This window comes from Scomber scombrus, chromosome 22 (assembly GCF_963691925.1).
Source record: "Scomber scombrus chromosome 22, fScoSco1.1, whole genome shotgun sequence".
Classification (NCBI taxonomy): domain Eukaryota; kingdom Metazoa; phylum Chordata; class Actinopteri; order Scombriformes; family Scombridae; genus Scomber; species Scomber scombrus.
In genome coordinates, this window is record NC_084991.1 from 4,064,269 (window position 1) to 4,078,208 (window position 13,940).

At 38.7% G+C, this 13,940-nt stretch overlaps 1 protein-coding gene across 1 annotated transcript; it reads right to left on the reverse strand.

Moving 5' to 3' along the window:
• Positions 1–24: 24 nt before the first annotated feature.
• On the reverse strand, positions 25–12,590 carry LOC134004760 (histidine ammonia-lyase-like). Its single transcript, XM_062444146.1, has 20 exons — positions 12,349–12,590; positions 11,710–11,761; positions 10,322–10,349; positions 10,130–10,204; positions 9,967–10,039; positions 9,804–9,870; positions 9,604–9,641; positions 8,639–8,764; positions 7,760–7,899; positions 7,442–7,489; positions 6,174–6,321; positions 5,569–5,664; positions 5,248–5,306; positions 4,724–4,804; positions 3,135–3,200; positions 2,611–2,776; positions 2,259–2,393; positions 2,055–2,163; positions 645–714; positions 25–548 (listed from the first exon to the last, which is right to left on the reverse strand). Exons 1-20 carry the CDS (start codon positions 12,584–12,586, stop codon positions 489–491), a joined length of 1,875 nt encoding a protein of 624 aa, XP_062300130.1. The 5' UTR covers positions 12,587–12,590; the 3' UTR covers positions 25–488.
• Positions 12,591–13,940: the final 1,350 nt, after the last annotated feature.

Genomic DNA, 13,940 nt, shown 5'->3' on the forward strand with positions numbered 1-13,940 from the left:
TTTGTATTCATTTATTTGCTGGTTTATTTAACAGGGTTTACAGTTTCACATCAATAAACATTGCTGTAAATGTTCCAGAGTTAGCCAAGAAGCTGTTTTACATCTGTATTCTCTGGACAGATGTTACAGAAACACCCTTAAAACAGTATTTGAGATTGAAATGACAAAGTGAGTAATCATTAATAAGCATACAGAACAATAATAAAAAGAAAAATCATAGTTCAGGACGACCTTATACTTCATTTTCAGGTACTATTTAAAACATCAAATGCAGAGACTCATAATACAAGATATGCAGAACAACCAAATGAGAGATATTAATGTTAATAGAAAAATGATTAAAATAAGATCACATGCTCAGTAGTTGATAGCGAGAGAAGTACTGACAGACTGAGGACAGTAAGGTGCAATTGCGTATTAATCTGTGCTAATTAAGTAAACTTGAAGCTGTATCCTTCCTCTGTTCGATGTCTGTATTGGTTTATCCTTCATGCCTTCAGCTTCTTCTTCCTGTATTCATCCATGTACGGCTCAACGGTCTTCCAGACCTGGCAGCAGAAAAACACACGAACCGTCGAGTCGTCACAATATCGACACTATGCTTTTTCAGTAAAATGTTTGGTTAGGTTCGGGGGAACACTTACATTTTGCTGTCTGACGAGCACGTGAGCAGCTTCTATGTCAGGACTCATCATGCGGTCTCTGTCCCAAGGACTGCAGGGACAAGGGTTACTCAGGACATGCACACAGGGTATCTACAGGTCTTATAGAGCCTTAAGCACTGAAGTCAGTTTCATCAAAAAAGGCCTCAACAGCAATTAAAAGGTTTTCAATTTAATAATAATGTTACTTATTAAAAACTATTAACGGATTTTAGGGCTTATCATCCTACTATTACATTCTACTGTACTGTATGTAGTATTAAAAAGGTCTTGGTAAAGCATGCAGAAACCTTCACTTTACATTCTGACCAGACAAAACTGTTTGTCTTTGTGCTATGTGCAGGATAAGTGGGAACTAAATGTCCTCTAGGCAGAAAATCAGGTTTCTAACTGTCAAATATGACAATTTGCTGTTTTTTGGTTGATTATCATTGACTGTTGGTCATTTTAAGACATCACCTTAGGCTATCAGAAATTATGCTAAGTACTATTTTGCCGTTTTTGGGTTGTTGTTTTTTTACAATGTCTTAGATCAGATTATTCATGATTCATCAAAATGCAGTGTCATCCGGCAACACACTGAATGAGAGTGAAATAGTGCACATTCCAGGTAGCTGGTAGCTGGTAGCTGGTGCCAATTCAGTGTTCTTCACAGTTGGATGATGTAATTACTGGACCTGGACCTTCCTTCAACTTTTATTCTCCAATCCCCAATCGAAGCCCAAAGCAGCAGGTCACACCAATGCTTTGTCGGTTTTTATTTTGGGGCATTTTTTGCCTTTATTTAAACATACTTGGCATAGAGGCCAACAGGAAACAGGGAGAGAGAGAGGGGATTGACCTGCAGCAAAGGTCCCTTGCCAGAATTAAACCTGGGACGCTGCCTTTATATAGCATGCGCGGTAACCACTCGACTACCGAGGCGCTCCCTTGTTATTTCTTTTTACAGATTTCTATCTTTGAACACGAAAATGAACATCGCCCAAATGTGTCACTACATTAATTGCTGATAGGACAGAAATTTGACAGTTTTAGCTACCGTGTCAGTATGTTGGAATTCTCTCCATTTGCAGCATTTCATTTATATAAATACATAAAAACATTACAAAGTGCTTATATATAAACTGTTCAGAATGCAGCAACATGGATGGCAGTAAAAAAGACTTGGATGATTTGTGGTGACGACGAGTGAAATGTATCAGTTTTTTCAGCTTTTTGAACAGCTGCCGTGTATAATTACCAACTGTTATTTTTGGAAATGTACGGCGTTGCAGTTGAAATCAGTCATCATGTAGTCTAGCTGAGGTATACATGCCAAATGTCAGCAAATACCTCAGAACTACCTGGAACTGTAGCCTCACTGTGTTTTACAGGGGAACTGTCTCGTCTCACCTGACCACAGAGCGCAGCAGCTGGTAGACCTTCTCCAGAGGAGCAGTGGATTTGAGAGGACGCAGGAACTCCAGAGCCTGGCAGGCAGCCAGCAGCTCTATGGCAAGCACTGTGGGACAAAAGCACACGTTCATCTGCTTCCACAGACACATACTGTGTATACTGTTTACCAGTGTTTCTATTCTGAGGCTGGTGGTGTATCACCTTGCTCCACATGCTCCACGACTCTGAGGGCTTTGCGAGCAGCCCAGCCGCCCATCGACACATGGTCCTCCGTAGCTGCACTGGTGGACAGGGAGTCAATGGAGGCTGGGTGGCACAGAGCCTTATTCTCTGACACTGCAAGAACAGTGTTTAAATTAATGCAAACTGCAGTTTAGAAGTCACAGAACTCAACTTTTAAAGGAAGAACATGTTTAAAAAAATGAAGATGACTAAAACCAAAGAGTCAGTTTAGGCTGATTTTCAAACCTGAAATAGTAAATGGAAACAAGTGGAGGGTGGGAAAACACAACAATTCAAATTGTATAGTATGTTTGGAAAATTGGTGACAAACCTAAGGCAGCAGCAGTGCAGTGGGCGATCATGAAGCCAGAGTTCAACCCTCCTTCTTTGACAAGGAAGGCAGGCAGCTCACTGAGGGACGGGTTTACCAGCCTCTCAATCCTCCTCTCACTGATACTGCCCAGCTCATGCACAGCTATAGCCAGGTAGTCCAGGGCCTGAAAAAGCATAGACGCACCACATATTCAACCCCCAGAAATTCACTCAAGATGACAAAAGCATTACATGCCAAAGTGGAAGGGAGGAGTGTCTATCTGATGCCCTAAACAAAGGCCCAGGAAAAAGTCTTGATTTCCTGCCAAAACTGCCAACAGGGTATGAAACCCTGCCAGGCAGAGACACGATTCATGATCGTTTAGTCGATGACTCTTTGTGTATGACACCTCCTCTCCGCATTTTGTCTGCCAACTCAAACACACATCACCCAGACACCCAGCAGGAGGAGACACAGACAGAGGAAGATAAAGGACAATGCATCACACAGGGCTCTCTTTGATTAGTTCAGTGTGACTTTACCTTGGCTGGATACTCCCCATGGAAATTCCCTCCAGATATTGTCTGCCCAGTTTCTGCAAACACGAGCTGGAGAGGCGTTAAGGATTCATAAAGCATCAGTGTCTTGTTGGGCGTGTGTGTGTGTGTGTGTGTGTGTGTGTGTGTGTGTGTGTGTGTGTGTGTGTGTGTGTGTGTGTGTGTGTGTGTGTGGACGGTGAAACAATGACACCTTGTGGTCAAAGTTGGGTATTGCAACCTGTAGGCGCAAAATTCCCTTAAAGTCCCTCCCGACTTAAAAATGTTATTGTTCCTTCACTGTGCAGAATGATGTATGTGCAGTTTGTTTTCACATTCATCCGCTGAAATTGGAAAGTTTGAAAATCTGATTTCCATTATGTAACTTTTATAATTTGTGACATGGAAACCTGAAACGTCCAGTTCACAAATATATGTTCATATACATAGACTCTGGAATTTCTAATGAGGAAAAAAGAGGTGTCTTTTTAAGGATTTTAACCTGGTTATTAATAAGAAATAAAGTCAAATAAATAAATAATTAAAAAAAGAAAAGAAAAGAATTAAATGCAGCATAGTATTTATTAGCAGTATAAACCTTTAATAAATAATAATGTACTTATAAGCAGATTTTCAGGTATCAATTCATGTATTTGTTAACAACTATAACAAAAACACAGTTATACATTTAAAATATGTCTAAATCAGACAATTATTTGTGTTGACCATAGACTGTATATAAGAAAGTGTTGACAAATACTGTACATTAATTACAGTACATTAAAACACTTAAAATCGCCTTATATTCACATTACTTATAACTACATTATAATGTATAAACAATTTATTAATATATTAATGTAGCATGTATAAATGCTAATTGGGGGTTTCTGTTTTTGATTGTAGAAACAATGGGACAATCCCAGTGGGAAGTGGTTCAGTCTGTGTGCTTCATTCTCAGTGTCTCTATGTCAGATCTGTTCAGGAAGGTTTGTCCTAGTTAATACTTTTCATTTGGCAGCAGGGCAAAGTCAGGCGTTTCCAAATTCTATACAAAGGCTCTAAGGCAATCTGGCTTTTGGTTTGTAAGAAATTTCCCACAGTGTTTAATAGCAGGGGTTGACCCCTGCCTGGAACAATTTCCACCTCCGTAAATATCATAAAAAAGAAACGCACTTTAATGAAATATAACTTTATCCTTCAGCCTAAAACAAACAGCAAAGCACACATGCTTAGTGTGGCCAGTGCTTAGGCTATAATTTATGAACTACAGTGGCATCACATCAGCTAAAGAATGTCCCTCTGGAACTCTTGGATTCTAAATATAGATTAATCATTAACCCATGTTGAGGTATATTATTCAACATGTAAAGCTTCAATAAAGTTTTAAAAAGTCAATATTGTCTCTTCAATAAAATTGGCTATGTAAAAGGCCACATCCTGGAAACAAAAGGAAGTGGCACTTAGACAGACAATATTGTCTAACACATCATATCATTTTATGGGCTTATTTTGTGCTAGTGAGGAGATCGGAAAGTAAAGCTGCTTTAAAAAGAAGCAATATGAGGAACACGAGACGTTGTTTTGAAGGATACAGGGTTGTCAGTGGCACTGTTCAGCTCAGTGGAAATCACCTTGTGGACGAACGTGATGGTGTCGTTCACCACTCCATGAACCTGCGACAAGTAGAGACAGATTAAGAGAATCAACCTGCCTCTACACCCATTTCATTATTCTCATTTTGCATTATTAATGAGTTCAACTCCACACCTTTCTATTTATCTTTCAATCATTTAAAAGACACCATAAATACTGTAGAATAGAGACCAGGTGCAAGTCAGCACCAAGACGAGGTTAGATCTGTCAGCTATCAAGAAATGTCCAGCTGATATGAAAGCCTCTAACCCTAACCATCACAACTACATACCTAACCCTAATCCTTACCCTGAGCTCAACCAAAACGAAGGTGCGTCAGAAAGTGAAGACTGGCCAAATATCTTCACGTTCCTGAAATGTCTTCACTTCCTAAGCTTATAACATTCCAATTGATTCTCACAATGATAGCCATACAAGTACACAAACACACACAAACACACACACACACACACACACACAATACCTGTGGGATGCAGCGCAGGGTGTAGGCATCCTGAACACGGTCAAATGATTTCTGACTCTCTACAGGAAGAACATAATAAGGAAATCAGAAAGGAAACTGTAATACATTATGATTACACTCATTGTTCTTTAAAGGGCCGCTGTGTAAAGCCTGTGTGTGTGTGTGTGTGTGTGTGTGTGTGTGTGTGTGTGTGTGTGTGTGTGTGTGTGTGTGTGTGTGTGTGTGTGTGTGTGTGTGTGTGTGTGTGTGTGTGTGTGTGTGTGTGTGTGTGTGTGTGTGTGCGTGTGTGCGTGTGTGTGTGTGTGAAGGTAAGGGCTCAACCTGAGATCTGTGAAGGAAAGATTTTGGAGTCTAAAATAGAGCGAAGCCTCTCAGCCACCTCCATCTGACCAGGGTGAGGTCTCACTGCATGAATAGCTGCAACACAACAGTTAGATTATTTACAACAAGTATTTGTGTAACAGAAGGTGAAATGGAAAAAAATAAAACTTTTGTGACACTTAAATCATTCAAATATTAAACTGGCCAAAGGGCTAACCGTAACCATAACCTTAACCCAACAGCACTAGCATTCATTTGGTTTTGTGAAAATGTGTCGCCCTGATAAATTTAAGTCCAATATTCACTCTTCTTGTAGCTCTGTTTTGGTCTACACCAATTTCTGACAAAAATATCTGGTTCTTAAGCTGCTCAATGCTCCACTATGTTCATGATGCTATTCGCTTAAATTTGCTGCTAGAAACAATGCCGATGAGAGCTGTGGGACTGAACCAAAACAGGCAAGCTGCAGGTTGTAAAAAACAAAAAACAATAAACTGAAAAGATGCTTAAACACTAGACTGGAGGGGAACTGATCAAGTGATAATTCTTTTGGTACACCTTTCACATTGTATGTAGTCATTTGATCTACGAAGTGCTATAGATACCGCTGTCGAAGGCCTTTGTGGTGCCCTTCAGTGCCTCCAGAGTCAGGGCAGCGATCACGTCTGCTTGTCTGGTCACGGCGATAGCTCTCTCCACAGCCTCCGACCCCAGAGACGAGATCAGCTGAGTCCCATTGATCAGAGCCAGTCCCTATTCAACAACCACAATCATCAAAATAATCTAATCTAATCAACTGAGATATAATGAACATGTACCATATCTGCAAAGCCACATTAAAGGAAAACTACACTTTTTACACTACCTGAATTTAGCTTGAGCTATCACTTTTGCTGGCAGGTCCAACAAGGCAATTAAACAAAAGTGTTCAGACAATCCAAGAGGTTTTTTAAGCAAGCCAGAGGTTACACTAGATTATTTAAATCATTTTATTGGTAAGTAAAATTGAAAATGAGCATTTGTGCGATGTGTGCGCGAAACTATGACAAATTCGGTCGGTCAAAGTTGAATTAGGAAGTCAATCTGCAGGCTGTTCTGGGCATGGGTGCAATATATTAAAAGTGGTAAATACAGGTGATTGCCTCTCAGGCTTGCTGGCAATGTGTCTTTGTGGTCTTACATGGGACCATAAAGCATTCCCCATAGACTACCATTATAAAAGAGAAATCTGTAAAACTTTTACAGGTACTGTACATGACACCTCAGACTCAATTATCACTCTGTGTGTTATAAATATTTAAACCATGAAGGTTTTGTATTTACAGAGTCTGGGAAACAGATGATTTATAATTTAACTTTCATGTAAAGTCTAAGGTCCTAGCAGGAACGCCAGTGGCAGAAACACTATGACACACCAAAAAATGTAAGATAATCATGGCTTATGTGCAGGTTACAATGACCCAGTTGTGGGTCATTGTAACCTGCAAGGCGAGGGTAACTTAACAGATGTAGGATCGCTTGTCTGCTTCTAAGAAAGTACAGTAATTAATGAAGTGTATAACACAGCTGTTGTCAAAAAACTGGTCAAAATGCTCCGCTCAGGCAGTCTGACTAGAGAAATATAAGATAACGAATGAAACACAGCTCTATTATAACATTGCAGCTTTTGTACCCTTGTTGAGAATTCTCAACACACCACTTAGGTAATCACTGTACATTCCCCTTTGTGTTTTCTTCCAAATAAATGATTCACATGGGGGTTTGTTTTCAGCCTGTATGATTATCTGACTATTCTGTCTTTGTTGAGGAAGTAACTAATGGAACTGATGACTGAAAGAAAAGGAAAATAAATAACAGATGTTAAGCCAACAACCTCCTTTGGTTTCAGCAAAATTGGTTTGAGCCCATGGCCCTCCAGCACCTGTAAAAATAACACCAAACATGAACATGATCAGTTAATCAATGAATCTGTAACTTTGGAGAAATGAGAACCATTTTTACTAAGTCATATTTATTAATTGCTTTACAAATTAGGCCATAAACCAAAAAATATGTTGGTGGACAAAATATATTTTACAAACATTGCAACCAAACCAGCAATATATAAACTGGAATTGTTTCTTATTAGAAAGTGGTAAGAAAAAAATAATTTCATAATTGCAAAAATGAATAAAACTGAAAGGAAACTCACTGCTTTGGCATCTGCCCAGCCACTTTGTGGTGACCACATCTTGCCCTCCCCCATCAGGCCCAGGGTGAGGTGGGCCAGGGGGGCCAAGTCTCCACTCGCCCCAACCGTGCCCTGCTCTGGCACCCAGGACAAACAGGATGCTGGACCACACACAAACACACGCACACACACAAATATTTTATTTTACCTGCGCTACATAGCATGAAGCAGAATATGTAACATTAATAATTGGCATAGAAGTTCTACTTACATCTACACTGTAGTGAGTTATTAACCATTTATAATGTGTTAATTTACTGCTTTTACTGTAAATACTAAAGAGGGTAGGTCAAAATGAAGTGTTACCTGTCTGTACATTAGGAACTGACAGCTTAATGCCAGTTAGCTAGCTAGCATAAGATGACACTAATGCTAAAACTTTGAAGAAAATTGCTTTGGTTTACTTTTTTCGCCCTGTTTTGACTGTTTAAAAAAAAATGCAGTTAGTTGTTCGTATATCTCTTGCCTCTGGAAATAATGCTAGGTTATAGGTACGGTAGTTAGCCAGGCATGCTAATATCTGCAGTTTAGGTTACAGCCTACAATTTTATCTATGTTTTTTGGTTGGGGAAAGATGATAGAAAAAGACACCGCCTTCCAAACTCTTTAGACATCACTTGTAGCTCTTATTAGAATCCCATGAACACCAGTTTGCATGCATGCATATAAGTCCAAAACTTGACAGGTCTGCCATGTCTAGTCACTATTCCTGAGCTATGATTGGAAAATCACCATTCAGGGGAAGGCTAGGTAAAGCAAACTGTAAATTGGAGCAACTTTTTCAATATGTAACTAGATAGAAAAGAACAGAGTACAATGGAATAAAATAAACCATGTTACCATTGAAGGCTTTGATCATAGCACCAATTGTTTCCTTGGAGACGCCACTGTGGCCCTTCGCCAGGACATTGATTCTCAGGACCAGCAGCATGCGTGTCCTCTCTACGCTCAGTGGGGTGCCCACTCCTTTCAAACAGACACACGTACACACATGCACTAAAGGTGAGTGTGTGATTTTAGTTCTGGCTACTACAACAATCACGGTTGCTCACATTTATAAAAGTGTAACCATCTGCATCTCATTCAGCTGTAAATGGGTCAGTGACAATAAGGGTTGGCAAGATGAGGTATTCAAAAATATGTTAAAACTAGTTTTAAAAGCGGCATCAGGTTCGTTAAGATGTACATTTTGTATTTATGTTGGTTTTATGTAATGTGAAATGACATTTGCACCATTTTTTTTAACCTATCGTAATACTGAATGCTCCTGAAAATGTCAAATGGTGTAACCACAAAAGAATGATAAATATTAAATATTTTATCCACCTACAGTGTATTTAAGTGGACTTATACAAATAATTACTTCATTAAAAAAAAAAAGTAAATGGTTCCTGATTGACATGATACCCCCGGATGAAATGTAATATTTAGAACAATTGTATTCCATTACCTTTATTTAATATAAAAAAATTATAATGCAAGATCATGTTTTTATGGGTACACCATTTAGACATTTTTGCCATAATCCTCTAATATATTCTCTCAAAATGGATTAAAAGCTGAAATTTTATGTTGGGTCCACAAAAAAAGAATGTGTGCAAGTTATTCATACGTTTATTTTCACATTTTAACCCCTTTAAATTTGACTAAACCACATGGACACAAATAATTGTCATTGACCCACATATATTCCATGTAGAGTATGTGTAAATGTGAAGATGACCTATGCCCTCAAGTCATTTATTGAAAGCCACAACTCAGAAAATGTTTAGCTTCCAATATTTAGTAAGCAGGTGTAAACCTACCGGCACAATGAGAGCGAACCAGATTCTCCTGCAGCTGCCTGCATGTGGAGAAAAGAACAGGCAAGTACATGAAACAGAATCATTATACTAAAACACACTAACACCATCAGGGGTAACGGTGTGTTTAATTGACTGTGCTTGGATGCTGTTCCCTCCCAGCGCGTTGATTCCTGTTACTTATTTATAGCAACCAGACTTACGCAAGTTGCTCCTTTGGTATGAGCGTCCGTGCAAACTTCCCAAAACCAGTGTTGACTCCATACACCACTGCAGTGAACACATAATATACACTGTTGAAGTATTTAAAATAAGCTATTATGTTTCAAATCTGAGAGAAAGGAAGAGGGAAGAGAAACACCATACCTCTGTCTTCTCTTATAAAAGTATCGATAACCTCTCTGCCCTTTTTGATCCCTTCCTCGGCCACATGCGTTAACTGGGACAGACAAAAAAATTAATAAAACAGCAAAAATCTGCTTGTTTTTCTTCCACTTTCTCTCCTGATGTCTAAGTGATATTTCCTCACCTTTATTTTGAACAAGCCTTGGCCCAAGCTGACCAGATCAGCTGTGGTCAGACTGTTACCGTCCAGGGAAATGTACTGTTGGCAACAACATGAGGAAACACTTACTGTAGCTACACAGAGGATGTACATTTTAATTGTTCATTGTTTTTATTTTCAATCTAAAATATATGCAAGCATATGAAACACACCCACCTCTTTAGGCTCTTGATAAGATTGTTGACTGTTTTGCAGCAGGTTAAGGAAAGTATTTCACATGAATAAAAGATATGGTGAGAAACATATTGCAATTAATATTAAAATAATAAGCGGAAGGTGAAAATGAAGAAAAAAATTAAATATCTGCACAGTTTTCCAACTAATTTCACTCTGTCGGTCTAGAATATTGGTCCAGAGTGAGATATCTCATCAACCACTGAATGGATTGCATTGAAGTTATGTAAAGACATTATTATTTCTATCACATTTTCAAATGTATTTATCATTATTTGAGGTTTCACTGTTGTTCTCTTATTCAAATAATCACTCTTAGTCCCTAATATTCATATAACAGTAGTCAAAATTTATTATAACAGTTGGAAATTTGGAATAAAATTTGCACTGTATTTGAATGGAAACTTGGCTGTTTTATACCCAGAACATGATGATCTCCTGACTTTTTCTTTAGCACCACCAACAGATGGAATTTTTCAGTCTCATGAAGTGGAAGTACTCAATATTTACAAGATGAATTGGCACACAGTTTTGTACAAACATTCAAGGTTTCCCAGAGTCCTACTGATGTTGACGATCAGCTGATTTTTTCCCCCTAGTGCCACCATGAGGAAGTTTTTTTTTTTTTATATATATATTGAAAGGATTGCCCTGGAATTACAACAGTGATGTTCTCTCAGGATGAATTGCAATAACTTTTTGTGCTATCATGAGATCAAAATTTAAATTGGTCATATGTCAACATTTATGTCCAAATTTAGTGGTCATTAGTTTAAAGTTCATGTCAAACTGATGACATTCCCATCAGCATCACCCACCTGTACTTCATGTTTAGTGCTAATTCGCAAATGTTAGGGTTAGGGTTAGGGTTAGGGTTAGGGTGCTGCACAATGATCATTCAGGTTCAAGGTTACTTTTATTGTCTTAGATTGGGGGGGGAAAGTCTCAGATGAAGGAAATTGCTGCAACATGAATACCAAACATTACATGCATGCTGACACTATAGCCTGAGATAAAATAACCACGCAAATTAGTACAAAACTGCTCACTCTGTTTAAAACGACTAAACTTCTTTACATGCTTAAATAACACAAGATTTCTTCTTCATATTTTTTTATGGGAGTGAGCAAGGATACAAACATATAACCTTTCAACATATTTGTTATTCCTTATAAAAAATGTAATCACATCAATTAGATCTGCTTAAATTGCTTGACCCCTAATTTCTAACAGCAAAATAAATAATAAAGAAATTAACAATAAAACAATAAAAAGACACAAAAAAAAGGATTCCCTCATTGTGAATCCACAGCACAGCATCATATCAAACATCTCTGTTTAAATGTTTGTTAAAGACAGTGGAAGGATACGCTGCTGTGGCCCGTGGAGAAAAGTCATATTTGCCGCTCTCCCCTGGAAAGACTAAAAAAAAAGAAAAAAAAAAGTTTCATCAGTCTCAGAAGTTGAGCTGGAAGTTAACGGGGGGGGGGGGGGGGGGGCGTTATGTACCAATACTGATAAAAACCGTGTCATCTAAAAAGTGAAATATTGACAATACTGGGTAAATAATGCAACGCCTCTTCACAGAAATCATATATTTTTATTGCTTTGTCTATTGTCACCAACGCCCAGCACACACACACACACACACACACACACACACACACACACACACACACACACACACACACACACACACCTTGTGAATCTTTTATTTATTAGTTTATTAGCCTTGTACTATCTATTAACTGTAATTTTTGTACAGTTATGGTGACAGACTATCTCAACATCTCACTACACTTGTATTTTGAGTGTAATTCATTTGCCAGAAAAGAGACAGAACACACACCAAAAGTTAAAGATGAATTTGATTGATAGCCTTATTATTATTTTCAAATATCTATAAATGTCACAATAACATCCTTAATTTTTTTTTGGCCGCAATGATCTTGTACTGACATTTTGATATTGTGACAGCTCTACTATAAGTGATGCATATAGATCCTTACCCAACTGCACAAAGTCATTGTCCTCCAGAACATCCTCCGCCTTGTCCTTGAGTTGCAGGAGCTCTCCACCCCGACACCTCAGCATGCTGAACTCCGACTTCCCTGATGCATCCTCCAACTTCTTGGCTTGGTAGTAGCGTCTCAGGGCCTCGATCCCCAACAAGTGGACAGATCCCGAGGGGCTGCCGAAGGGGACCCTAAACCACTCGCCCCGAACACACACGGACACACAGGGCATTCTGCAGAGAGATGAAACACTTGGCAAATCGAGAAGGTTGTGCAGAGGACTTGACAGGCTCTAGTGCTGATATCCTGGGGGCAGAAGAGGTAGGTCCTCCCACAGTGACTCACTGAACTTGTAACGCATGAATATAGATACAAACATTTACTCAGTCCTTCTTTGACTCATTAACAATCTCTATTCAATTTGTGCTCTAAAGTCTGGCCATAGTTCTTTTTACCTTAGTTCTGCCAAACCACCAACCACATTTTTATAGGTAAAATCATATGAAATATTATAGGTCTTTCAATGTCTATGTGTATATGTGCATGTTTTTTTGTGTCTTGGTATGAATTCCAATGAAGTAGATTTTCCAATTGAATAACATAGTTACGCTTGTTGATGCTACGCATGTTGACTCTGAAACGCTCTACTTACTTTTACTTTTGGTTTACTAAACAATGGAAGTGTCAGGTGTCCAGTGGTCACAGTACTATTGTTTTTAATGATTTTATTAGTAATCTCCTGTGTGTGAATTTTTAAGGGGCACTAGATGCTCAAAAAATCACAAAAATTGGTACACACATTGGTACACACTGGCAAAAATTGTAGAGTTCCGTAGTGATTGGGCTCAGGCATGGACAGTTCACCAAACACAGGGTCATGCAGTGGCGCCCCTACTTACTTTTAGCCTTTGGTTTAATCAAAACAAAATGTAGCACACACATCAGACCTCATGAACAGTGCAAAAATATACAGTGATTGGGTTAGGGTTAGGGTTAGGGTTAGGTTGCATGTTGAGCAGGCTCCATAGTTCCTCTGATATTCACACCCTAATCTGGCAATACTGTGCAGATATTTAATTTTGATATTCATCATTTCAGACATTTCATGTTGGCTTTCATTAGCTCCACCCAACTGGAATTAGTATTTTACATTTTGTGCATGTTCCCTCTATTTTATGCAAACTTTTTTGAACTCCTGCTACAGGGTTTAGCGGATTCATTTGGAATTTGCTTGGTATAACTGTCAGACTAATGTGATGCTAAGTTGAGGAAGAAAAGTCAATACTTGGAACAATAATGTTAACAGTCATGTGACAACACACTATTTTAGGCACTTTACATAATGCCTGCATGTATATATGTGTATGTTTTTCAGCATCTTGCTTATAGTGATAACAAGTCTGCAACACTCTAATAACTTTTGCTTTTGGTTTACTCAAAATGAAAATGTCTAAGAGTGTACTCACATTAGGCCCAGCTGCCTTGAACCATACCCGAGCACGATTGTCCCCCCTCCCCACTTCCCCGTTGGCCTGCTCTCACATTGCATATATGGAGCACAATGGAGTTCAACATTTTATCTACTT

Bases quoted from the DNA above. Each gene is read 5' to 3' on its own strand.
- LOC134004760 (XM_062444146.1), bottom strand. From the start codon at position 12,586: ATGCCCTGTGTGTCCGTGTGTGTTCGGGGCGAGTGGTTTAGGGTCCCC. The intron at 10,205-10,321 runs GTGGGTGTGTTT...TGTTGCCAACAG, and splicing joins CTTATCAAGAGCCTAAAGAG to TACATTTCCCTGGACGGTAA. The intron at 2,777-3,134 runs GTAAAGTCACAC...ATGCTTTTTCAG, and splicing joins ATGGGGAGTATCCAGCCAAG to GCCCTGGACTACCTGGCTAT.